The following is a 25,380-nucleotide window of genomic DNA, read 5'->3' as shown; positions in this document are numbered from 1 at the left end:
AAATAAAATTCGATGTAGCTTCTTCTACATTTATTTTTTGATTTTTACAATTTCCAGATATACACAAACCAATTAGCCGACTTTGTGCACATTTCATGACAAAATGTGACAAAATTGGTTAATCAACAACAAGAATAAACTTCAAACGTTTAGAGATAGTTGTACTTCAACACTTGGAATAAATAGAAAAATAAACATTAAAAATAAATAGACGTAACTTCTATATTGACAATCTGAATTGAAGCCCAAGGCGGCTATACGTACAGTCTAAAGTCTACAAGCTAAAAACAGTAATATTGTCGTTCACTAGATACATTATAAAAATAAAATCGGCTTTGGCCGTTAGAACAGAATTAACAATAACAAAAAATTGAACAAATAAGTACAGTAAAAATAGTGCGGTTTATAAATAAAATGGAAGCGTTTATTGCTGAATAAATAAAATGCAAAATAGTACAACTAATGGAAATTATGATTGCATCCTTAATACTGCAGTTAAATTGTCAAAACAATCCTAACTATTCAACAAAGCTAAAATAACATTCCTTTTCCTCTAATTGACTATTTGGGTTTTAGGCAAGATTTAGGACAGTGTTCATGTTTCTTGTAATTAACAACAGGTTCTAGAACGAACCAAAATGAAAAATCCGAAAACAGAATTCAAATAGATGAATCTAACCAAAACAAGGATTATTACTTAAATTGCTAAAATTCGGATTTATTTGCTACGGTCTATCCCTAGTAACGTTTCGGCCACTCCGAGGTAGTAAACCATTTGAGCAATACCAAACAGAGGTGCAATTACTATCATCCTGCAGGCACCACCTTTAAAGAACGCCAAAGGTCCTTCATACTTCAGAGTTTTACTAAAAAAGAAAAAAATGTTAGATTTCAGGGACACACTCGAACGCACAACTTACATAACTGCGTCGAAAATCCCACTATAAGCACGCTCTCCTTCCGCTTTTGTCAACGCTTGGAGGCGAGTTTTTATAACATCGAACGGATTTACCGCTAGAGCTGCTAGAGAACCAGCCGCGCAACCTGAGAGGAATGAACACCAGAAGACGGCTTCTCCGGAACCGTCGTTTTTCCGAGGTCCTAAATCATTAAGCGTAGCAAATAGAGGAAAGTAAACTATAGAGAAGGAGACATCTCGTAACATTGTCGCGCCGATTCCTTTGTACAATCCTAGAATTCCGTGCTTTTTCAAGAGATCGAGGGCTATTTTGGTTGCTGTCATTTTGGGGATGGTCTTCCCAACTGAAAATTAGTGTGAGGAGGTGAGAGGGTGATTTTGGGAGTTTACCGCTCTTGGCTTGGGCTGCTACGCGTCCAGCGTCTTGCATTTGGATCTTGAGGAGTTCCATAGGGGTTGTTATGATGATCTGGCAGAAGCCGGCCAGGCCGCCTGCGGCCATTTGACGAGTTATCGGGAGCGTGCTAAAAAAAAGATCAAATTTATTTTCTAGATTTTGAAGATTGAGAAAGAATCAAGGGAATTCTGGGAATCTAAAAAATTAATTAATAAAAATTGCTCCAGCGCATCCACCATTATTATTGATTTTTCGCAACTGGTTTTTTCCAGTATTGGGAGTGTATAATTGCAAATACTGTTTTTATCCAATTTACATTTCTTTCATTTCAAGGTCTATACGTTGTAAGTAATAATTTTAGTGTGAAGTGAAATGTAATTTATAGAAAATGGCAACAAAAATTTAATTTCGCTAATTAACCTTCACTTCAATTTTAGAAGCATTCATCTTGCCCACTTAAACAAAATTATATAAATCTAAGTTTATTACTTAAAAACTTTAATCCTGTAATCAAATCAAATATTTATCGCGCATAAACTGCTTTTTATTACTTTATAACTTGAGATAATCGCTAATAAAAAACAACTATCCTACCCTTGCTTAGTCTGTAAATGATGCCGGAAGAAGTCATTGGCAGCCAACTTTATCGCCTTTTCCGGTGTAATCAGTAAAATATTAACCGCCGATCCTCTGTACATTCCAAAGTATCCTTCCGCTCGATACGTCTTCTTGAAGCAGTCAAACCTGTGAAACAGCCCACACTAATCCTCTCCAAACAACCAATAGACGACTTACATCGATTTGTACATCCGCTCTCCATTAGGCCCAATTTGTTGATTCTGTAGTCTGGTTTTAACAAGATCGAGCGGAAACACACAAGATACTCCAATAATACCGGCGATACCTCCATTGATTATTTTCGGTACGAGTCTGAAACAATATTGTACAATTTATTAAGCTAATTATATTAAAATAATAATTTTGCCGCCCAAAAATGTTTTGACTTACGAAAATTCACGTTGTTTATCGCCCATTGATAGTTTCCAATCTAAAGGTGGCCCTAAAAACAATCACAACACTTAAGTCAAACGACACAGATTAGTCACGAGGTAGCTACTATACTGAGTTATACAATAAAAGTAATAATGTTATCGATCTTGGGAAATATTAGACAACGTTGGTTTAGACATTACACAATTCAAATGGAATATTTTAATATGATTCGAGTATGATGTTCATTTGACCTTAAAATTAGTTAAATTTAAGCGAGATAAGTTTATTGGTGTGATATCGTGGTTTAAAATAACAAATTTCGTATAGTTTGCTCAAACGGGAAAACGTGACTGACGTGACTGTTTTTTACGGATGACAAATTGCTCCCGTAATTTACAAAGTCAGAGAATTTCTAATTTAAACAGTGATAAGACATTACTTCAGATCAATTAATTAAGAGGAGTGATAAGAACATTCACACATGACACAATTTATCATTTCTTTGTAATTTTACTCGTATCGAAGGTACATTCTTTTATCACAATAGATATTTTATTTTTTCAAATGATAGTGCACAATACGCGCTTTTGAATTGGCCTCGAAAATTAGTAATGTAATGAGACCAGAAAGGAAGAGGGCTCTAATTTTCGAGATATTTTAATTAATAATAATTGGAATTTTATTATATCGAAAAGGAATGCAGTTATCGCCTTGGAAATAAAATATTCTACATCTTTAACCTTGCACTTTTATTCGATTATTCTAATACTCCTATTATTTAAAAGTCAGTAACAATGGGAAATTGAACTTATTTAACGGTCTAAATATAGAAACAAACATTCATAAAAGAGGTAGCTTGTAATATGCACAATTGGATTATTAGTTTTAATTGGTAGGTTTTCCTTTATTTATTTACGAGAAACAAAAATGAACTACATAATTCTTTTAAGTACTTAATTCATTCACTAGACAACATTTGCACCAAAAACCTCAGAAATTGGAGTCTGACTTCTGCAAGTAGTTTTTACAGTTTTACGAACTTACGTAGAAATGCCGGTCTAGAGCACAGGAATAATATTTACACCAAGTTTAACAATTCTCCTGTTATTTGTTGACTTGTTTAAAGGCTAGAAACATTAAAACTAAAATCTTAAATTTAGCTGTTTTAGATACAACAAACACTTAAAGTTATTTTGGAAATTGGCGTATTACGTAATCAACATAAATTCGACTTATATTAACATATATCCACATATTTCTCTTTTTCGCATGCCATCTAAAACGAGTACAAGGTCAATAAAATTCATTTTTAATAGGTGACAAGTTATGTAAAATCGGTTAAAAAAACAAACTTGTTAGGTAAAATTCCTCTGACAATGCAAAATAACAGATTGATACTCAGGAGCTTAATCTTTACAGTTTTCATTCATTATATTACATTCATAAAAAACTAACCTTATCGATTATTTCCTTGCGGTGTCTTCAATCACGCTGAAAGCGATTTTTAATTAATAAACTGGTTATAACCGGCAGTTTTTACATGTGCACAAGACTGTTTGCAGTACTTATTCGCAGTTTGTTCGAAGAATAAAGGTTAATACCGATTATGACAGTTATCACAATTAGCAGGTTTATCGGTGTATTATTTTCGGATTTGGATCTTGTCAAATTCTGTACAGTATCAGCTGATTTTGACGTATGTAGAATAAAAAATTACAGGAATTTATAGCAACAGTTGCGGAAAGTTACAAGTTTGGCCATTAATTGATAGATGGCGCAAATTTTTGTTTTTTTTATAAATTTAAAATTACAGAAATTTTAATGTAATTATAATGTTGTTTACCACTAACGTAAAATAGCTTCGTTTTATTTTAGCTTCGCATTAAATAACTGTAAACAATAATTTAGTTTTCTATAAAGTCAATGGCCCGCGTTTCAAAATTAAAATTTTGATAATTAGCCTGATTAGAAAAAATCTAATAATTATAGTAATACAATTTTGACTGAAAAAACTGGTAGTTGTTTATAAAGCTGAATTAACTTCTGCCTTTGCGAAATCTGCTTTGGTTCATCTGGTCAAGATTTAGAGATACAGTAGACCCTCGATAATTTGAAATTCAAGGGACTTGGCAAAAAGTTGAAATGATCGAAAGTTCAAAATATAATGTAATTGAAATAATCGAGAGAAACAGAACAACAAAAATCAAATAAACGAGAGTGTAAAGGCAAACAAACAATAGGCAGAATAACAAACCAATCAGAGAAGCGAGCTTAAAATCCACCAACTCCACTTTGAAGAAATATCGTAACACGTATATTTTGTAAGCTATGAAATCTTCTGGTAAAACAGATTTATGTTCCGACAAAACTTCCAAGAACCCTTTATTAATAAAAGAATCAAAAAATGTAAAATCTGATTTTAAAGCTTCAATGGAATTTATAAGAACGGCTTGTTTAGAAGTTTTCTGTTTTTCTTGTACGCCCACGTGTTTAAATTAACGAGAGTTACGAGTGTTGGCGGAAAAAAGTTCTCGATTTTACTTTAAATTAACGAGGGGATCAAAATACAATTTAATTTTTTAATTTATGAAGAGAAATCGAAGGGGCCAGAAAAAAACTTCAAATTTTCGAGAAATTCAAATTATCGAGAGTCTACTGTATTCTGTTAAACAATTTTTTACATCAGTTTTATTTGAACACTTACAAAGTTATAAAATTATCCAAGACTACATTAATAAGCCAGTTAGATGAGCTTTTAAATGAACCATAAAACTCTACACTAAGGTGAAGTAGTTTTTAATTTAAGACATTTGAAAATAACGAATTGTTCAAAACTGTTTGAATCTTCTTTTTGTCGATAAAATGGCCCAGCTGTCTAATTAATATGAATTTAATTTAACAGCATAATTTGTTAATTACAATTTATTCTATATAGTTTAATACAATTTAACGTTTCTTGCAAACTCTTTTCATGCAAAATTGAAACAAAACTTTATAGATTTTATCTATTTACATAACCACACGGAAATAATACAATTTCCGTTGTTAAATTATACTTAGGAAACTATTATAACTGAAATTTATTTACGAAAAAGTCATAACTCGAGCTTATCTCGTATTAACTCATTTTCTTCCAGAAGTAATCACAGTTTTTACTTAATTTCAATATTTGAAATTCTAAAACTCGCGAACCAGAAATTGCCTTAATTATAAAGTTTTAATAGTTGCTTGCGAGAGGAGAATATTAACTTTGATGACTTTGGAATAAATAATTACTTCGCAATTAAATACATGACAGTTCTGTCTTCTTGTTTTCAAGCGGTAATTTGGGACATGCAGAGCTGCGACAAATTTTCAAATCTATTCAACATTCGCCGTACTGTTTTCTCTCTGTAAAATAAAAAACAATTAAAAAGCAGACTACTAATCCTCGTTACTTTTTCCGGAGAATAATACGCGTAGATTATCCCATCGCCAGGTTCATTAGGAAACTCTCTAGGCTTGATTAGTCTCCGTAATCCCGGAGCTAATAAACTCGGATCAACATCGCGAGGATCTGAACCTTTAAACCAACTTAATGATAACGCAATCACTATCATGACGACACTCCCTGTTAGAGTAGACCACAGATAAGAAACGTGAAAGAAGTGCTCTCTAAAAAATAATGCTGTAAGAATTAAAAAGCACGAATACGTCTTACTCGTAATTTGAAGAGTTTCGCGAAGGTGTGAAATGGTAACGACACCCATCTGTACTGACTGGTTTCTCGGGAGATGTTAAATTTAAACCACGCAATTCAGTAGATAACAAAACCATAAAAATTAAAGACGATATTCCTCCAGTTAAAGCTCCCTGAAGCACGAGAGATTAAACGGAGTAGTAGAGTTTGAATTGATTACTTTTGTGTTGACCCATGGGAGAGTTATACCGATCGTGAAAATTCCTAACAATGGACCTGCTGATATCAGAACAATTTTCTCGCTTATCTGCGGAAAGATCGTGAGTCAATCTTTTAGAATGGCTAATTCCGAGTGATTTATTGTAATGTGAACAACAAATTGAATTCGTTAATAATATTCGATTTGAACGATTGAATTGTTTACCTCTAAGACGAAACCCACATCGTTATACACGAAAATCAAACAAAGAAAAATCGCTGCGAATGATAACGGGATTAGTTTTAGCAATATTGATGGTTTTTGAGGAAACTGCTTGGCGAAGAAAACGGGGTAAAAATCTTCGACCACTACTGTGGTTAACGCGTTTAGAGTGGTAGACCAAGAGCTGAAACTCTAATTTTAGTACAACAACGCAAGAAGTGATTCTTACCTCAGACAAGCACTGAAGATTCCGGCGACAAAAAGACCAGACAGCCCTGGGTAACCACCGAGAATCTTTACGACAAGAAGCGGTAGTAATTGGTTTTGATCTGCAATTAGCTGAAATTTCTCGTTTTTTACTGTGGCGTTGTAATGGTAAATTTACCTTTGTTGTTAGCGGATCACAGTCATAGAAACTAGCGTACAATAAAAACCCACAATAAACCAAAAGAATGAAAATCAGACTTGAAATTACAACGAACAACCAAGCTGCACTGAAATTACCTTCTAAAAACTAGTTTTATCCTACAATTACTTACATTTTTGCTGATTTAAGCGAAGGGAGAGATGCATATTTTTGAAAAATATTTTGGTTAGTCCCCAGAATATGAAGATAATAGATACAACCCCCTATTGTTAACGACCAGAAGTCTAAACTAGTTTTTATATTTGACAGAAATTTAAATTAGTTAATTACTTACTTTGGAGGTTCAATTCTGGTACTTTGCAAATTTCGGTCAATTATCACATTTGGATCAAGATTTACGGTGCCTAGAATTGTTATCAGAGTTAGAGCGATGATTATGAGGATGGTATGAAAAGTGTCGGTCCAAACGACGGATTTTATTCCTCCCTGGAATAATGTAATGACAAAGGGGGTTGAAAAATGGGGTACTTACCAATGAGGTATTAAATATGCAGATGACGCAGAGGATTGTTGTTATGAGAGAGATATTTAGATCTGTTACTGAAAAAAATGGTTCATTTGAAACTGGACTTTAATTTTGTGTCTTAATCCTAACACAATACAAATTTTTGTAATTTTGGGACAGATTTTAATCTCTTTTTTGATGATCATTATACACATATCAGTTTTACCTTGGCTGAATGCTAATATCGGCACGCTTATCACCACCGGTAGCCAGGCAATCTAAAACAAGTGGTTTTATATTCTTTTAGCCATCGAAAACTTTACCATGCTTATGATGAACAGAAGAGACCCAAACAATCTCACTCTTTTATCAAACCTTCTTTCAAGATACTATAAAATGAGACATTAAATTTTATTCTGTTTACACAAATTTTATACCTCGTAAATGGAAATCGACTTGGTGCAATACAGAACCGGAAGAAACACAAAAGTCATTACTATTGTCATTAACACGTGTCCAATTATGAGGTACAGGTGTTGCATTCCATGCATGTAGGTCTCACTTGGAATTTTCAGCATCAATAGCCCACTAACAAAGCTACAACAACCAATAAAATTCCAATTAGAAATAATTGTTACCTTGCAGATAGAGAAAACGCCACTGGAATCACTTGTAGTTTCCTGTCACCTGTTAAATACTCTTCCAGAGATTTAGAGATGTTTAAAATTCCAAAGTTAACTCCAATTAGTAAAGATACCAATAGACATCCTCCACAAACTGTAAAATCGGGCCATTTGAAATAAGTTTCGAAAGTCGCTCTTTCATCGTCTACACCAGGAATAGTAAAAACTCTGTTGTCTTGTTCTGCCATTTTTGAGAAAATTAAAGGTTTGTGTAGGTAAGGTAAAAATAATATTCACAGTCACTTTTAGGACTACTGTCACTTTTAGGAGCACTGTCTAATAGCACCAACAGTTTTTTCCACTTGAGTTTAAACTTCTTTAGAAAGTGCTTCATGGCAGTGCACTGATGGAACGACAAAAATTAAATTAAGCTGGAAGTCAATTAGATCAAAACATGAAAGGGTCAATCAACGCAATTAATTGACGTAGATACTATACCTAGAGCGCTGCTGTTGACTGAAAAGTAGACAGTACATAGTTGCTTAATTTAAGTCATCGGTTGCCTTTAACACTGCTTTTTTATCACTCTTTTTATTTAGTTATTATCGCAAATCACTGTTTTAATAGCTGTGGTTGGTTATAAAAAATACGTAAAGTACTCAAAATACTGTTTGACTACATATTTCTTAACGTTTTTATTTAACATTTTCAAACAAATATAAATCATCCCATTTCTGCAGTGGCCGCAAGTTCGTAGCTTTCATTCTTGTCCTTCCGCCTCAAAATCGGAGCCAACAAATTCGTCTTCACACATTTCTCTTCTCTCAAAATGAAACTAACGATAGAACCACAAATTATTGTGACCAAAACCGCAATTAAAGTGTACCATAAATACGAGATATGATACAACTTAAAGTTTTCTTCTAAAACTGTTTCATTTCTTGTAACATTACTTCGCCGTATACTTTCAGCGCATCCATCAGTCCGCACTTTTTTTAAAGGATATGTCAACTCTCCGGACAAAATCGCAGCTTGAGCTTTAAAACACAGCCAAGTCATAAATGTTAAGGATGATATTCCCCCGACTAAAGCTCCCTAAAATCATAATTTCGTGGATAGAAAGTTGTGTGATAAATTACCGTTTTATTTATGCATGGAAAAAGAACTCCTGCAGTGAATAAACCAACGATTGCACCATTTGTGATTGCTCCCACGCTCATGTAAACCTAAAATGACTAGTAAGTTATGACTTCCAGAATGTTGACACGGACCTGTAGAATTGCGCCTAGGTGCTCTATGAGGTATACTAGGCATACACAGAGTGTACCAAAAATAATAATTGTTAATTTCATTATTATGGCAGATTTGCGTTCTGATGTTGGGTGTTGCGAGTAAATTGTTCGGTAATCTGCGATTAGGACAGCTGCCATAGAGTTGAGACCCGTTGAAAACGAACTAAGTAACTTATATTTTATACATACTTCTTAACTGTTAAACATACCTCAATGACGCACTTACGATTCCTGCAACAAAAATTCCGGGAATACCGGGATAAACACTGAGAGTTTTCATGGCGAAAAGCGGTAAAAGTTGATCTTTCTTCTCAACGAGCTACAAATTATTTTCGGTTTTAAATTCGAAGATTCAATATTCGTACCTTTGTTGATAATGGATCGCATTTATAAAAATGTGCATATAGAAGAAGACCTGTATAAATAGCCAGTATAACGAAAACAGACATTCCCAACACAAAAAAATAAGCGGCTCTAAAATCAAATTTGGTGCTCCTTATTTTCAGTTCTAAGTGACTTACTTCCTCGCTGCGCTAACTGATGGAAGTGTTAAATATCTTTGGAGCATAGGTTGGTCGAAGAATGATGTTCCAAGAGAAAAAATAGATGCTCCGATGGATAAAGACCACACAGTGTATTTAGTTGCTGGATTTATATCAAAACTGTAAAAATCTAGTTTAGTTGAAATCTCTGAAACTCTCGTTTTACCTCGGAGATCCGCTTTCTAAATTTGTTGTAATTATAGTATTGAAATCACCGAGGTCGATCGTTCCTTTTGTTATCATGAGTATTAATGAGATTAGCATTACAGAGGATTGGAACACATCAGTCCATATCACAGCTTTAATTCCTCCCTAAAATTAATCAATAAATTATTAGTTTAATAAAGATGAATTAAAAGTACCATGGATGTGTATACAATGCAGACTAAGCAAATTACGGGAGTGATAAAGTGGATATTTAAATTTGTCACTAGAAAATTAAATTGATTTATAAGTATAAAATTTCTTTAATGTTACCTTGATTTAAAGTTATAGCACACACATACATAACCATTGCAAGCCAAGTCATCTGCAATATTAATAGAGAAGTAAATTTCAAAAATCAGTCATTTTTTCGGAAATTTAAAATCAAAGCTTTGACACGTACCAGATTAATCCCGAATACAACAGAACCCAAAATTCTAACTTTCCTGTCGAACCTTTTCTCAAAATACTGAAAAACCTTGTCCCAATATGCATTTTTTACACAGAACGACTTACTTCGTAGCAAGAAGTTAGTTTCAAATCATAGAAAACAGGAAGAAAAATTGTATTCATAATTACTGCAGCTATAAAATGACCGATAATGACATACACATAATCGATTCCATTGAGATAAGTGTCTGTGGGAACCCCCAACATAGAAATTCCACTGATATAACTGAAAAAAGAGTAATTTTTTGTAATACAGTCCTTACAAATTTACCTTGCCAAAAGGGATATTGTGACTGGAATAATTTTCATTCTTCTGCCCCCCATTAAATAGTCTTCTGTGCCTTTAAAACCTTTAATCGTACCGAAATAAAATCCAATAACCAGACTAATCAGGAGTAGGAAAACAACCATGGTGTAGTCAGGCCATGTAAAAAGTTCCAAAGTCTCGTTGAAGATCTTAGAGTTCGTTGTCATGTTGTACATTGAATTTTTTTACAATTGTATAAGTAGTTTTACGAAAACGCTAAAGTCGTGCGGTATTATCAGCTTATCAGAACGTTTAAGTAAGTTCGTATTAATAAAAGAAGCTAAAAAGAATATAAGTTGTGTTTGGTAATCACAATATGAAAATATGTACCTAAAAGCCTAAAAATAAAACTAAAAGACTTACTAACATGTTACATTTTCGCTGTTACTTTTTGCTGTTGCTCACAAAAACTAGCACACAAGTTATTTTCACATTTTCATAAATTGGGCCAGAAGGTCGTTGTTAAAAATGTGTGTCAACCAGATATAAGTTACTATGTTAACTTTGCCAGCGCCTTTAATTTTATGTTTTATGTAAACTAAAATAGAGATAAAAATTTGTTTTAAAAGAAAGCTAGGAATCTAACTTTAACGTTTAATATTCAAAATCAAAAATTATGACTTTTCAAACTTCTGGTGACGATATTTTTTTTAAACTCTTACGATTTTTACTTACTTGGGCGTAATGATATTGTGCGTCTTTGGCCTTGTGTTATGTTAAGTCTTTCAAAATTTTGTTCGATAAAAAAAGACTGATTTTCTGCTTCAAAAAACATAAAAATCATCAAGTTGTCATTTTTGAGTTCATCAAGTTTTCACCTAAGTGAATTGCTTGCAAAACTGACTGTGTTATTGTTTCGCAGTTCTTATCGTAAAACGTTTTTACCTTTAACACGGCCTTTCCACTGATTGGCTTATAGAAATATGTATTTATCTTTTGAGAACTAATGTTAAGCATAAAACACGGATCTTTTCAGCTACAGCGAGTTTGCATCTCATATTCTTGTTCTTTTGTCTTAAAATCGGTGCCAACAACTCCGTTTTTCTTCTTTCTATTTTTCGCTTACTATTTTTTCCATCTTTTTCTGCATTAATTTAAAACCCACACGTGGAGACACATGTAAATATTTGGATGTTTTGGCCTTCAATAACAAGTTTAAACTTGACCTTGTTGCAAATTCTGTAGTCTTATTTACTTAAATGCATCAGAATCAGACAGCCGACTGATAACTTGCTATCTTGTTCCACTTTCACTTTCCTTAAACAGTGCGCACGAGACTCAAAGCAATGTTGTTGATTTTGGTGATTTTTTTGTTATGTTTACTTGTTCGTGTCTACTACAAACATGTGTACGTTTTCAACAAACAACTGAAGAGGTTTCCGTCTCCTCCGGAAGTGCCGGTTTTGGGACACATTTTGGACTTCACGAGCGGAAAAGGTGGGTTCCAAAACCGCGATAAAAATTAAGGAAACATTTCAGATGTTTTAATGGTTTTTGCTAACTACATCAAAAATTATGGTGATATCGTCAGGGTGAAAACTGGACCACAACGCCAGTTACTTCTTATCGCTGATTACGATTTTTTCCAATTCGTTGTTACCAACATGAACATACTAAAGAAATCAATGGATTATAAGTACTTGGAAGGGTGGCTAGGTAAAGGTCTCATCACCTCCAGCGGTGCTAAATGGAGGAAACACCGACACATTATTACTCCTACGTTTCACTTCCAAATCTTAGAAGACTTTGTTGAGATTTTCGAAAATAACGCCAAAATACTATTGAAGAAGTTTGAAAAATGTTTAAATCAAACATCTGTGGACATTTGCGATCTGGTCCATTTATGCACCTTGGATGTAATCTGTGGTAAGTCCTCCCTCCAACTCTTGTATTTTTTCTGATTTTTCAATCAACAGAAAGTGCAATGGGGACCTCTATAAATGCTCAAGAATGTGCCGAGTCAGAATATGTAAAGAGTGTTCACACCATAAGCGATGTCATCATTTCAAGATCGTTCTCACCAATTAAGATGATCGAATGGCTCTACCACTTCACTGAAGACTATAAAAGAGAACAAAAAGCGATCAACGTCCTTCATTCGTTTTCTTGGAATGTCATCAAAAACCGACAAGAAATGATGACACGAAATGAGAGGACTAATAAAAATAGGAAGCGAAAAGCGTTTCTAGACCTCCTGCTGGAACAAAATGTCAACGAAGAGAGACTCACTCTTAAAGAAATTAGAGAAGAAGTGGATAACTTCATGTTTGCGGTAACTGAACTCGAACTATGGGACTAATATTATTATTTTTTGTGCAGGGCCACGATACCACGGGTACTGCAATTTGCTTTATTTTGTATTGCTTGGCTAACCACCCTGAAGACCAAGTAAGTACGTATTTTAAGAAATCTGACTTTTTCGTTCGTTTTTGTAGGCGAAAGTGCTATCAGAGCAAAGAGAAATTTTCGGTAACGATTTCGAACGAACAGTTACTCTTCAAGACCTTAAAAAAATGAAGTATCTGGAACTAGTAATCAAAGAATCGTTGCGGCTTTATCCTCCTGGTGCGTTCTTTGCAAGAGAATTAGAACAAGACATTGAGTACAAAGGTACAATTTTACCAGCAGGTCTCACGTTGTCGTTGTTTGTATTTGGACTACATAGAAATCCGAAGTACTTTTCGGAGCCTGATAAATTTAACCCCTCTCGATTTAAAACAGTGGATGGTAAAATGCCTTTCGCTTTTCTTCCATTCAGTGCCGGGGCAAGAAACTGCATAGGTAAGACGAGATCCTCCGTAATTTGCTCTAAGAGAAATTACAGGACAGAAGTTTGCGATGACTGAACTGACGAGCGTTATTTCGAGAATTGTTAGAAGTCTCGAACTCTTACCAGCTGTTCCTCACCATGAGCCTGAACTCGGTGCGCGACTTACTTTGGTTTCTTGTAATGGAGTAAAGATCCGATTTAAGAAGAGGATTTAAGTGTACAATAAACAGCACTTACAATTTTTTATTAATTTTGTACTTACAAAATTATAAGTTTTCACGGCGGCAAAGACGCTTTTCCGTCCATCCTGACCAAAACATCCAAAACCTTAATGCTGTCCTTAATTTCCTGTCCGACATCCGCTGTACTTAACAGATGCTGGAAAAGCAACTTCATAAATTGTCCTCTTGTTTTTGCTTCATCCCAAGATTTGAAACTGGTAAGGGCATCAGGTTTGATTTGAGAAATGTACTTAAAGAACTTCCTGAAGGCGTCTTTTTGTGAAAGAGTCAGTGATTTGATGTCCAAGGTGTCGGTGAAAATCTCAGTTAGTCTGAAATTCTTTGTAATTTCTTTCTTAGTGAAGAACTCCAGTGGACCTAACTTTTCTGTCAAGTCAATGTAATACTCGAAAGCGTCTTTGATAGTGGCGTCTGCACTGTTGTCCACCACCAATTTGAAAATGTACTCCAGTATCGCTTTGTTATCAGGGAAAATTGAAGTGTCCACAGAGCCTAAAAGCCGATAAGCTTCTTCAGTCTTCAAGAAACTGGTCACTATTTTGTATTTTTGTTGCTCGTTCGGGTTTTGTGGCGATGGGATCAAACTGATTATTGTATCCATATTTGAGTAGAATGCCACAATTTGGAGCTTTTGCAGTAGGAAGGTAGCAGACTGAACAACAGTGGAGTTGGTAGAAGAGGTTACTACAGCTTGAAGAATCGTCATAAGTTTGTTAACATTCGCTAAAGTAGTCACGTTTAGTTTCTTCAAAATTTGTTGGAATTCTAAACTATAGAAATAATCGTTGATTACTTTAAGATTTGGTTGCATATCTGGTGTTACTTGTATCAAACTCAACAATTCGAAGAAATTAAACCCGAATTTTTGCGTTATCAGCAAATTTCGGTACCAACGTGCAACTTGCTGGAGGTTGTTGTAATTATTATTGATTATGTAGGCTAAAATCTGCCATATTTGTTCTTCTTGAGTTAAAGACTCTAACTTTAGAGTTGCTGCGAGGGTGTAAAACTGATTACTTCTTAGGAAACTCGTTAGCATGTTGTACTGTTGTTCATCTTCAGTTTTCACAAGTTGTAGAGTCGGTAGGGTCTTAATTAAGTTGACACTAGTTTGACCTCTAATCACAGGCAGATAGAAACGAACAGCTTCCAAAACATTCTGACCCAGCGAACTACTTTGAAGCATGTTTTCAAATGTTGTTACTAGCTTCTGCGTGGTTGTTCCTTGAACATCTGTGGTGGGGCCAAGCTGCACCATATTGTTTTTGATCAAATTGTAGTACCCCTTTTCTACATCATTTGCCGGTGTTGGTAAACCTTTAAGCAACAAAGAGCTTGTTTGGACTGAATTTGCCTGAGCAGAAAATGATTGTGTAGATTGTGACTGGACAGAGGATGGTTGAGTAGCTTGTGGCTGGAAATTTGTCTGAACGGGTTGCAATTGAGGCGTGTAAGGAATTACTTTAGGGACGTTTGGCACGATGGGTTGGGGTTTAGGGTAGTTATTAAGTTGAGGTTGAGAAGGTTGATATGATATTGGTTTAGGGAAGTTTGTCGGTTGCTGTCTGTCCGCAGAACAACTAGCCGCTTTTTTAAATTGATCAGCACGGTCGTTCTGATAATTGAATGTGTTTGTTTGTACGGCAGGTCTGATTGGATAATTCACCATGGAAGGAGCATTTCCAAACTGTTGCATTCCTGAGGAAGCTCTGAAGTCACTTGCCTGTTGATATTGTGTCTCCGCCGCCATGTTTCTTCCATATTGATAAGGCCTCAAAGGAGCAACATTTGTAAACTGCTGAGTTCTTAAAGCTGTCGTGTCAAATGCTTGTTGGTAGTTGTTCCCGGAATCACTGCCATATTGATAGTTCACCAAGGAAGGAGCATTTCCATACTGTTGCGTTCCCAAGGAAGTTCCGAAGTCGTTTGCATGTTGATAGTTTTCTGCCGTGGCCATGTTTCTTCCATATTGATAAGGTCTTAACGGTGCAACATTTGTAAACTGTTGAGTTCCTAAAGATGTGATGTCATTTGCTTGCTGATAGTTTTCCATAGACGCTGCCGTATCACCTTGATATTGATAATTTCCAAAAGAAGAAGGAACACTTTCTGGTTGATATTGCTCCACAGTCGGTACCGTGTTACTTTGATATTGATAATTTCTCAAGGGCGCAACATTTTCAAATTGCGGAATTCCCCAAGAAGGTGTCCTATCCATTGGTTGTTGATATTGCTCCACATTTGCAGTAGTATCACTTCCATATTGATAATTTTCAACGGAAGGAATATTTCCGTATTGCTGAGGCATAAAGGACGAAGTCATGTCGCCTTGATAGTCCACAGCTGATGGCGTATTACTTCCATATTGATAAGGTGCAACAGAAGGAACATTGTCAAACTGCGGAAGTCCTAAACTAGTGTCACTTGCTTGTTGATAATTTTCCACACCCGATGTATCACTGCCAAACTGATAATTTTCTGAACCAACATTTGTATTTTGCTGCGGTCCAAAGGAAGGTGTGGTATCAATCGGTTTATTTATCTGACAATTTGATGAAATCAACCCTATGACCCTTTGGAATGCATTAAGACAATTCGCTTCACTTAAAATACTATGCAATCCTATAGACAAGTCAGATCTTCCTTGTCCAAAGCTATTATCACTAGAGGTAAATCCAACCTGTGCGTTTGCATAATCGTCCACTTGCAAGTATCGTTTCTTCAGCAGATAGAAGATAAGTCGACTAGTTTGAGATTTCACCGACGGAGGTAGTGACGCTTCTGTGTTAAGAAGCAGTAAAGTTTTCAATAGCAAATCGTTTCGATTGTAAGTTGCACGACGGAATGCTCCCAAAATACGACGAATATTTAAAAGTCCGCTTCTTGCAAAATGCAGTAACTGTCCATGAACGCTTAGGATTTCTGGACTACTATATTGTAACGGTGAGATCAATAATTTAAAAGCAAAAATAGGTGGAAGTTGAGTTAGGCGGTTTAGAAATGGTTGGATGTTTTCGCAACCATTTGATTCAAGAACCGCTGAATTTATAAACTGCGTTGAAATCTAGAAATAAGTTGAAATAATATTCAGTTCAGAAGAACCACAAGTTTTACTTACAGTACGGCAGAACAACAACAAAAAAATCGCTTTGAAACAGTGCACTTTATCAAACATTGTGTGCACTCGCAAAGCTCATAACTGAAACAATGTTCAATTATAGCTGTCGGTTTTATAACGTTTGAATCACCCACTTTAAAAATTCGGCGATTAGTTTGGAGAAAAAGTTCTACTAATTAGTTAAACTTTAATTCAATTTTAATCAGAGAGTACTCATTTTGATTTAAACTAACACACCGACGAAGACATGCAAGCTTCATAATTTAAATATTCTTGAGTTTCCAATTACTTTGTTGCTAGAAATCTAATTATTGGTTGGCAATAAAATTACAAATTCGTTCCAATTACATTAAATTAATTTGATTTTGCATCCTTGTGTAAAATTGAAACAGTAGGCTACGATAGCAATGTTAACGCAATTACATGCAGAAGTAGATATTTACGTTCGTCCGATAATTTCAGTTTTACATTACTGTGAAATTAGCTAATGGATAGAATAACGTGCGATGCTTAGCACACAAAGCTATAGAAAATTTCCTGAAAAACGAAAAAGTACAATTGGAAAGCTATACAAAAAAAGAGGATTGGAGATTGGATTGAAGAAACGGAATTTCTAGAACGAGAAGGAATCAGATATAAGAATTAATATAGTAAATAAAAAATAAATATAAACTGCTCCAACATTGTATTATTTATTCTCGACGAACCCTTCAGCAAAATTTGAAAAGGGTTAAACGATCTAGCTATTTTCTTATATTGTTTCGAAAAATTTAAACCAGTCATGCTTTGACACGACAGCTTTATCATACAAAAGGTAATAAAAGATTGCAGAGGTGGTTTAAGAATTCGAGTATAATGAAATGTCAGAAAGGAATCAAAGAACAAAGGAAACAAAAATAAGAACAGTTTATAATAAAACAAAATCCACTAGAAACAGAGAAACTAAAAAAAATGGTGGCATTCAATACCACAACTAATTTACGTATCCTTTTCTGTTATCTTTATAGAGCCGCGCCTGTAACAACAATTTCATAGTTTGAAAATAAAATTGCTTTGTCTGATTTTGGAGCGTGGCAAATTGATAAAAGCTACTTAAATTCAGTGTCTGCAGTGGTTAATATCTTTCCTAAATAAAATAACAATTTCACACCAACGCTGTAAAAATTGCGGTCCTCAAAGTCCTTACCTAGTCGAAGCTTAAATCGCTTTATTCTGGAACAATCTGCCAGTTTCCGGTTCCTTTGAAACTTCTATTGAAATAAATCGGAAATTTCACATAATTTTATCCTGTCAGGCAATCTATTTTTAAAATAGCCCAGAAATTTATTTTTATCGTGACAATAGATTACTTTATAAGTCAATAGAAATCTCGTTAGTCTGATTCGAGGCCAAAGAAATTAAGAAATAAAATTAAATGCAGTTCGATTGGAGACCCAGTTTCAATGAGTTTAAACTGTTCCAAAGCGGAAACTAAAATTGGCTTTAGCCTCTGAAAAATTCATTGATAGTCCTGTTGGCGGGAACCCCCGGTGCAACTCCCCCCACGGAGTTCCTGCGTCTATATAAGAGTTTCCTGCTTCCTGCTAGTAGCATGAATGAGGCGAATGTCTCCGTTGACAACGACTGCGACTGGTTCGGCGTCACGACGCTAAGAGCTGAATTTCGTAGTCAGTGAACTCGCTCACGAGACACCGCGTGCTTCGCCGGGATTTTAATTTTCTTTATGGATTTCTTTATATTTAGGTTAAAAGTGTCTGTTTGTGCAAAACGAAAGGAAAATTAAAAAGGTACAAAGTCAGTACCGGCAACACTTTTAGTTTTTAGGTTTAGTCCTGCGCCAGGATAATGTTCGAGGAATGTTTCGGCGATGGACCATTCATATTTAGATTAAACGAGAGCGGCACAGGACCACAATTGCTCACGCAGGTGAGTTATGAACGCACCACACACGCGAAAGGTGAAATTTCCCTAGAAATGGCGTTATCCTAACATAATTTACCTCCCATGACAGAAAATCAGATAACGGAACTTTATAGTGTCACAAAAATTTGTTACTTACACTGATATGTTGACAAACCATGCAAAACATAGTTCCAACAACAGCAAAAATAAAGTTCTACATATCGATTTTAATGACTGTCAAGTAGTTTAACGAATTTAAGCTTGCAAACGCGAATCAAGATGATGAATAACCAACTTTGTTGTGACAGGCTATTTATGTATTTTAAGACCTGTGTTTACGTGCCAATGCAATTTTTTAAATTGCTATCATTAAATTAATTATTTTTACGGGGAGGTTTATACATCAGAAATTACAATAAATGCATGCTACTTTATTTTTGTCTTAAGCTACATTATATTTTCGGCGTCAAAGCGTCATCAAGGTGTATCTATAGAACTTTGAATCAGCGAAAAGCGTTTAAATTTGGAATGATTTGTCTCACCAACACCTGCTAACCGTATCGATATTGTATAGATATGTGGCGATTGGTAAATGCTAATTAAACGATAATTGTGCGACATAAATTTTTAATTGCTGTCAGGGTATTGTTTTAGTCAACTTTGTATTCTTGTTATCAGAAAATAATGAAAATGTTGACGTTATTTTTTATCTTGGCGTCCACTATATTAGTATGTATTTAGTTTACCTCGGACATTTGCCCAATAAACTACAGTTGTAACCAATAAACGCAAAGTTACAACGGAATTGGGTACTTGGTTGCGTTTTTGATGTAAAATCTACTGAGATATCGACAATGCCGACCATTTAATACGTTTTTTTTTTGGGTTTTAATCCGATTTTAATCACATTCTTCATTTTTATATGAAGAATGGGTAAATCGTTGCGCATAATTAGTCTCTTTTGCTCTGAAAGTTTGTAATTGAGCACAAATAATTTTTAATAGATAATAATTTGGCAAACTATTGACTTTCTGTTTTAGTAAGAAAAAAAAATACAAAACCAAAGCATAGAAAATCTAAATATCCGTAAACAAATTTTAGATCATGAATGCTTATTATTGCTTAGATTCTGAAAATTTAAATATCTGAGAAATTGAAAAACTGTACAATTGAAAAATTGTTCAAATTCTCGCTGAAATGTTATGTTTTTATTTCCACTTTTCTTGTCTTCAGATTCATTTTCATGAGTTTTCATGGTTTGGCGTGTTTGGAAATAAAAACCGCTGATCAAAAGAACATATTGAAACCGAAAAGGCGAGAATCAATACTCTCAGCAAAGCAATAAAAACAAATCAATAGAAATAAAAGATTTCAGCAAACAGACATGGTAAACAACGCCGCAACATTATAAATCAGTCTGAAATACGGACCAGGAAGTCAAAGAATGAAGATTAGTTTCCAATCTATTGTATTGTTGTAATTAATAGTTTGACGTGTTTTTTGACAGTTATTTCAAATGACTTCATTAAAAAACTCTAAACCGCAAAATTTTTAAAACAAACCGTGAAAATTTCATTAGAGCATTCGTTCATGTTCATTAGATTCATAAGAAAGCAAAGAAAATTACCAATTTTTCATTAATTTTTTCACCGATGTAAAATCGTAAATTCAAGCGTTTTTTAATTGGAGCAATTTCTGAATAAAATTTACTTTAATTTCGTAGGTCGAGAAATAATAAATAATCACACTCTTGCACGAACTGCATAAAATCGACTATTTTTAGCTCTCGCTTCTTCAAGTTGCAAGTTTAACTATGCCTATTGTTTTTTAGTGGAGCAATAAATTTTTACCCGAAAAGTATGCAAGTTATCATTACGCGAAAAGAGCAAACCTACCGCAATGAACTTAACAGGTCAGGGTTAGATAGAATCTGAATCCAAGTCGCGTGCAAATATCGAATTCATTAAATACTACAAGTTATATTTATTAGGTTGTGAGTAACTGTGGGGTTTGCGTGATTTCTGTTAGCCTTTATGATGCGCAACCTCTTTAAGAATGAATAGATAACATTATACCGCAGATACTAATTCCGTGAGGCCTTAATACTACCAATCAACAAACATAATTATGGATATGTAAACTTAAACATTAACTTTGTTACCAAATTAAATTTAGACATAACCCATCTAATGGAATTTTGATTTATTCCCAAATTAGAATCTTAAAATAAACTGATAACGGAAATCCATTACGGAATTTCCCAAATGGCAATATTGACTAAACAACAAGTTAATTAATTAGATATTATAGTTTTTTGGCGTGGTTTCGTGTTTTCAGGCCCATTTTCGTAAATTTTTATTATTCATTCACCTCGATTTCAATTCTTTTACTAAATTACTTTTAGATTTGATAATTTTTGATCATTTCCAAAAATAAGGTTTACGCTCAATCCACTTAAGTTAAATGAAACGTGAAATGAACTAACACTACTCGGGAATTTAATTACACATTAACTCTTCACACATTTCAATTAATCAGACTTGCTGATATAATTGGTGGTAAATTACTTTAATATATTCGTAGGTTTGCCTCGAACGCGGCTGGCGAGAATTCAATTCTGAATCCGGAGAGCAATGGAATCTCTGGTGGAGAACTTCAGGTTTCCCGGTTAGCCATCACCGGAATTTGTATGCATGGCAGGTACTTGAAAATAAAAGTCTCAATTGATTTATACGCGTCACTTTATTAGTACATCAATCATATACCCAAGGGATCAACCATTTGTCGAAAAGACAACCTAGTTCGATATTTACGATGCATGCGAAAAGTTTACGGCTCGATCTACGATTTTAGGTAAGAAAAAGAATTGAAATTTTTGGGTGATTTTTGTTGGTAGCCCTCACGGTTACAACCTTCCTCTGGAATACACGAAACTGGCGGCGGAATGTAGTCGAAGCGGCCGCCCGTTCACTGGGAAGAACGACGGAAATGAGAGAGTCATGGAGGATAAACCCATCTGGATCTGCAAACCTGTTGCTCAAAGTCAGGGACGAGGCATTTTTTTGTTCAGGGTAACACTTCTGGAATTGTGACGTTCTCTTGAACTCTTATTTTAGAAATTGAGCGAATTAAGCTATGACTCCAACACCATCGTGCAGAGGTACATCGAGAAGCCGCTTTTGATCGGAGGGTACAAGTTTGATCTAAGACTTTACGTGTGCGTACCGTCGTACCATCCAATTACCATTTACATGTACAAAGAAGGTCTTGCAAGGTTTGGTACTGATAAGTTTAGCCTCAACGATTTGAGGAACCCGTTTCGACACCTTACTAACTCTTCTATTAATAAACTCGGGCCAGGATACACAGAAATGAAAGACAGGATAGGCTCAGGTATAAGAAATTCTCGTAGGAACTCTGACATGTCTTGTATTTAGGTTGTAAGTGGACTCTAAGACAGTTAAGGAGGTACTTCCAACAAGCTGGAATCTCTGACTGGTTGTTGTGGCAACGTATCTCTTCATTAGTCATCCTGACGGTGTTGAGTCACGTCAATCAAGTACCACCGACTGTTAATTGTTTCGAGTTCTTCGGTTTTGACGTTCTGATTGACAGCTCTTTGAGACCGTGGCTACTTGAGGTTTGTGAAATCGATTTCTAAATCATTCTCAAGTGGGATAAATTATATGATGATTGGTTCCAAACCCCACGCGTGACGCAGGAATAAACACTAATTAATCGCTTTTGATTATGCAATATCGATCAAACTGGAGTTGACAATTCTTCCCCAGTTCCAATCACGAACACTATAATTTTATTCCGGCTCTTCTCGAAGCTTTATTGGAATGTTAATGAGATCCAAAGATGGTATAAACTTTAATTCAAGTTTTACGACCTTTGATTGGTTCAAACTTTAATTTTGCAACCCCCAAGACGCACGTTATTTCGCCGTTATTATTTTTAACTTCTTTTTATTACTTAATCAATCATGGAAATGTTACAGGTCAACTTGAGCCCTGCTTTAAGCAACGACTGTGACGCTGATAGATCAGTAAAAAAGCCGATGTTACACGACATGTTTGATCTTTTGGGGCTGCCACTGTACAACACGGGTCTTGCAGTCTTTGACGTTTGGTTGGACGAGTCTAAGTAAGCCCCAAATCATGTTTATGTTTTTTCTCAACTTCATTTAAGCGAGGAAGAGCGAGCTAAGAGTGCTGCGTTCAAAAACACCCTCTCGGTGTTGAACGCCGCTGGAAGGTGGCGGCGAAAGCATAGAAAAATGTCTGCAAAGCAGATCTCCAGCTCCAGGTCAAACTCTGCTGTCCGCGCAAAAGTCCGGACGGTGTCAGCAAACTCTCCCAGTAACACTTTTTCTTGATCTAGACCTTTAACACTGACTTTCTTTTCTAGAAATTGTAAACTTGCCAAAAGTAAACCTACACATGCCAAAAGCCAAGCCAAACTACGACGTAAACAAAAATGTACGTTGTCAAATCAAAGACAAAATCTTGAAGTTGTCTGTTTCAGTATGAAGACGATGTTAAAAAACCGGCCGCATACAAAAAATGGGGAAATGGTCGCGATTGGAACTTTGCCACAAGCAGCGAAGGCGGTTGGATTCGGATTTGGCCTATGTCGCTAGACTCCCCCAAGAACTCCCTCAGTGTTAAGCAAATGGTTTCGAAAGTCGTTAAATTTACGAAATGCGCGAAAGAGTTAGCAAAAAACCACCCCACTGCCTCTGAGTGTCAGTTGAACGAGTTCTTGCAACAAGAAACGGAAATGTCCGGCGAAATTTGGATTCCTCCTGTTTAAGATTTCTATTTTTTGCTACTGCTGTGTTGTAGCAATGCCAAAAACAAGTGATTCTAAGTTGCGCTGAATCTTGCTCGATTAGTTCCATCACTGCCTCTTTCTCGATTCAATAAATGTTCAAAGATGAAAGTGTTTTATTATTCAACTTTTAACAATTTATCTAGTTTTCCATCGTCTTCTAATGGGCACATGTTTATTGGGATACATTTGCCTCCTTCTACATCTTTTACATATCCGTCATGACAATAACAACCTCTACCACACGTCGGGGGCAGCGAACGGGTTCTTTTAAAGTTACACATGTGACAATGCATAGATTGAAATGTTCATTTTCATTGCAATCTTTGCCACTTTCTAAAACAATGAATTAAAAAAAGTATATTTACAAATAGGTAAGTATAAAAAACCTGGAGCTTCATGTTGATCAACTGAACTCATACACACCAAGGAAGCAACTATCAGAAAAAAAAAGTTAATGTTTTCATTTTTGAGTTAAAATCTTACTAACGAATGGAGAGCACGGAATTTCCGATAAATTTATAACAAAAGCATAGCAATAAATGGATAATTATGTATTGTTTTTTATGTCTATACAGGTGTCCCAGAACTCGCGCCCCAGAGAACAAGGGAGGGTGCCAATAGCAATACAGGTGGTAAACTTCCAAACAAAAATTGACTAAGTTTAATAGTTTTCGAGAACTGATAAAAAGTTAACAACCAATCCCAAAAGCTTATTCGAGAATTGGAGTAAATGGCCATCCCAATTTCCTAGGCAACGAGAATCTAATGCTTAACTGACCAATGGATGATAGTATGTGTCCATATAGTTACCAATTTTCAAATTCTGTTCGGCTTCGGGATTGGCTACAGTTTTTTTGTCTTATCTCGGTTATTTTTTGAGTTAAAAAATTATGGTTTCAAAATTTTGGTTCAGAATTGTTGCCTCCATAAGCCCCTTCTCTCTGGGGCGCGAGTTCTGGGACACCCTGTATTTTTTATTTGATATAGTATATTTGGTATAAAAGCAGTAGATTGCACAAAAATAAATAAATAGTATAGTATTAAAAAAGGCATTAGACAAATGATTTATTTTATTTGAGATCGTTTTGGATGTTTCTATAATATTTTCTATTTTTTAATAAAATTTATGCATCCCCTTAATTAAACATCCATTATTAAAAGTCAACTGGTCTTGGCAAACTTCTGGATCGATCTGTGTACTTTTGTTAAGGATTTTAGAATTTTTGAATCACTTCACATCCGTACATTCCTTAGATTAAAAACATATTTAAGAAATTTTGGACAATTTGTACAGTTTTAGAAAATTAATTGTAATATCTCGGAAAAATCAAGCTTCATTTAAGAACCTCAACACTGTAATTTTTATGCAATTTTAGTAAATTTGAAAATTGTATAAACAAAACTAGCCTTGAAATAATTTTGTAAATGAAACCAATTAGCATTAACAATAAATAACAGAGTTTGAACCAATACCAGTGTTTATTTTATTGTTTAAATACGTACTAAGTACACCTTTTCTTATTCAACTTCCTAAGACACAATTCTTCTGGAATCCTTTGTTGCAAAAACAATCACTTACACAGTCACGGCTGCACTGCTGAGGAAATTTTAATCTATCGTATATTATAAAACTACATGTTGAATTAAAACACCTTTCAAATGCTTATTTTCGCCACATTCGGGTCCTTACACAATTTAGTAAAAAAGTATTCTTTTTGATAAACTCGAGGTAAACTTGGGAATGTTGGACCAGCCGATACAATAGACATGATGAAAGCAACTACCAGGAAAAAAAATGTCATCATCTTCA

General features: G+C 34.9%; 5 protein-coding genes across 10 annotated transcripts; 2 read left to right on the top strand and 3 right to left on the bottom strand.

Annotated features, from left to right (window-relative positions):
* Nucleotides 1–15: 15 nt before the first annotated feature.
* On the bottom strand, nt 16–4,010 carry LOC148175261 (mitochondrial glutamate carrier 1-like). Its single transcript, XM_088036138.1, has 7 exons — nt 3,765–4,010; nt 2,325–2,376; nt 2,112–2,246; nt 1,911–2,060; nt 1,310–1,443; nt 921–1,263; nt 16–866 (listed from the first exon to the last, which is right to left on the bottom strand). Exons 2-7 carry the CDS (start codon nt 2,348–2,350, stop codon nt 719–721), a joined length of 936 nt encoding a protein of 311 aa, XP_087892264.1. The 5' UTR covers nt 2,351–2,376; nt 3,765–4,010; the 3' UTR covers nt 16–718.
* Nucleotides 4,011–5,056: 1,046 nt separating this feature from the next.
* Nucleotides 5,057–8,326, bottom strand: LOC148175260 (putative sodium-dependent multivitamin transporter). Of its 3 annotated transcripts, none has more exons than XM_088036135.1 (14): nt 7,920–8,326; nt 7,719–7,878; nt 7,605–7,670; nt 7,508–7,559; nt 7,309–7,376; nt 7,111–7,262; nt 6,949–7,065; nt 6,795–6,903; nt 6,639–6,748; nt 6,413–6,593; nt 6,209–6,295; nt 6,010–6,161; nt 5,747–5,963; nt 5,057–5,699 (listed from the first exon to the last, which is right to left on the bottom strand). In XM_088036135.1, exons 1-14 carry the CDS (start codon nt 8,150–8,152, stop codon nt 5,670–5,672), a joined length of 1,734 nt encoding a protein of 577 aa, XP_087892261.1. In that variant the 5' UTR covers nt 8,153–8,326; the 3' UTR covers nt 5,057–5,669. The 3 variants fall into 3 exon arrangements, with proteins under 3 accessions (XP_087892261.1, XP_087892262.1, XP_087892263.1); XM_088036136.1 differs by having other exon boundaries at nt 7,309–7,370; XM_088036137.1 differs by lacking the exon at nt 6,949–7,065.
* A 296-nt stretch (nt 8,327–8,622) lies between these two features.
* Nucleotides 8,623–11,525, bottom strand: LOC148175259 (sodium-coupled monocarboxylate transporter 1-like). Of its 4 annotated transcripts, XM_088036164.1 has the most exons (15): nt 11,375–11,525; nt 11,030–11,237; nt 10,664–10,979; nt 10,459–10,618; nt 10,346–10,411; nt 10,216–10,267; nt 10,101–10,168; nt 9,905–10,050; nt 9,718–9,858; nt 9,562–9,670; nt 9,406–9,515; nt 9,176–9,359; nt 9,044–9,130; nt 8,791–8,999; nt 8,623–8,739 (listed from the first exon to the last, which is right to left on the bottom strand). In XM_088036164.1, the coding sequence occupies exons 3-15, from the start codon at nt 10,873–10,875 to the stop codon at nt 8,628–8,630; spliced, it is 1,656 nt and encodes a 551-aa protein (XP_087892290.1). In that variant the 5' UTR covers nt 10,876–10,979; nt 11,030–11,237; nt 11,375–11,525; the 3' UTR covers nt 8,623–8,627. The 4 variants fall into 4 exon arrangements, with proteins under 4 accessions (XP_087892290.1, XP_087892287.1, XP_087892288.1 ...); XM_088036161.1 differs by having other exon boundaries at nt 8,623–8,999; XM_088036162.1 differs by having other exon boundaries at nt 8,623–8,999; nt 11,063–11,237.
* A 361-nt stretch (nt 11,526–11,886) lies between these two features.
* On the top strand, nt 11,887–13,713 carry LOC148175258 (cytochrome P450 4d2-like). Its single transcript, XM_088036078.1, has 6 exons — nt 11,887–12,136; nt 12,179–12,565; nt 12,616–12,971; nt 13,019–13,087; nt 13,135–13,480; nt 13,524–13,713. The coding sequence occupies exons 1-6, from the start codon at nt 11,986–11,988 to the stop codon at nt 13,682–13,684; spliced, it is 1,470 nt and encodes a 489-aa protein (XP_087892204.1). The 5' UTR covers nt 11,887–11,985; the 3' UTR covers nt 13,685–13,713.
* A 4,710-nt stretch (nt 13,714–18,423) lies between these two features.
* LOC148175257 (putative tubulin polyglutamylase TTLL2) lies at nt 18,424–23,678 on the top strand. Its single transcript, XM_088035977.1, has 10 exons — nt 18,424–18,755; nt 21,315–21,431; nt 21,481–21,584; nt 21,628–21,802; nt 21,848–22,124; nt 22,169–22,371; nt 22,735–22,880; nt 22,926–23,095; nt 23,145–23,215; nt 23,262–23,678. Exons 1-10 carry the CDS (start codon nt 18,675–18,677, stop codon nt 23,547–23,549), a joined length of 1,632 nt encoding a protein of 543 aa, XP_087892103.1. The 5' UTR covers nt 18,424–18,674; the 3' UTR covers nt 23,550–23,678.
* The last annotated feature ends 1,702 nt before the right edge of the window (nt 23,679–25,380 follow it).

This window comes from Gnatocerus cornutus, chromosome 5, assembly GCF_029298725.1.
Source record: "Gnatocerus cornutus isolate USDA-ARS CGAHR chromosome 5, icGnaCorn1.1, whole genome shotgun sequence".
Taxonomy (NCBI): domain Eukaryota; kingdom Metazoa; phylum Arthropoda; class Insecta; order Coleoptera; family Tenebrionidae; genus Gnatocerus; species Gnatocerus cornutus.
The sequence above is the reverse complement of the archived record's forward strand: the minus strand, read 5'-3'. Positions and strand labels throughout refer to the sequence as shown.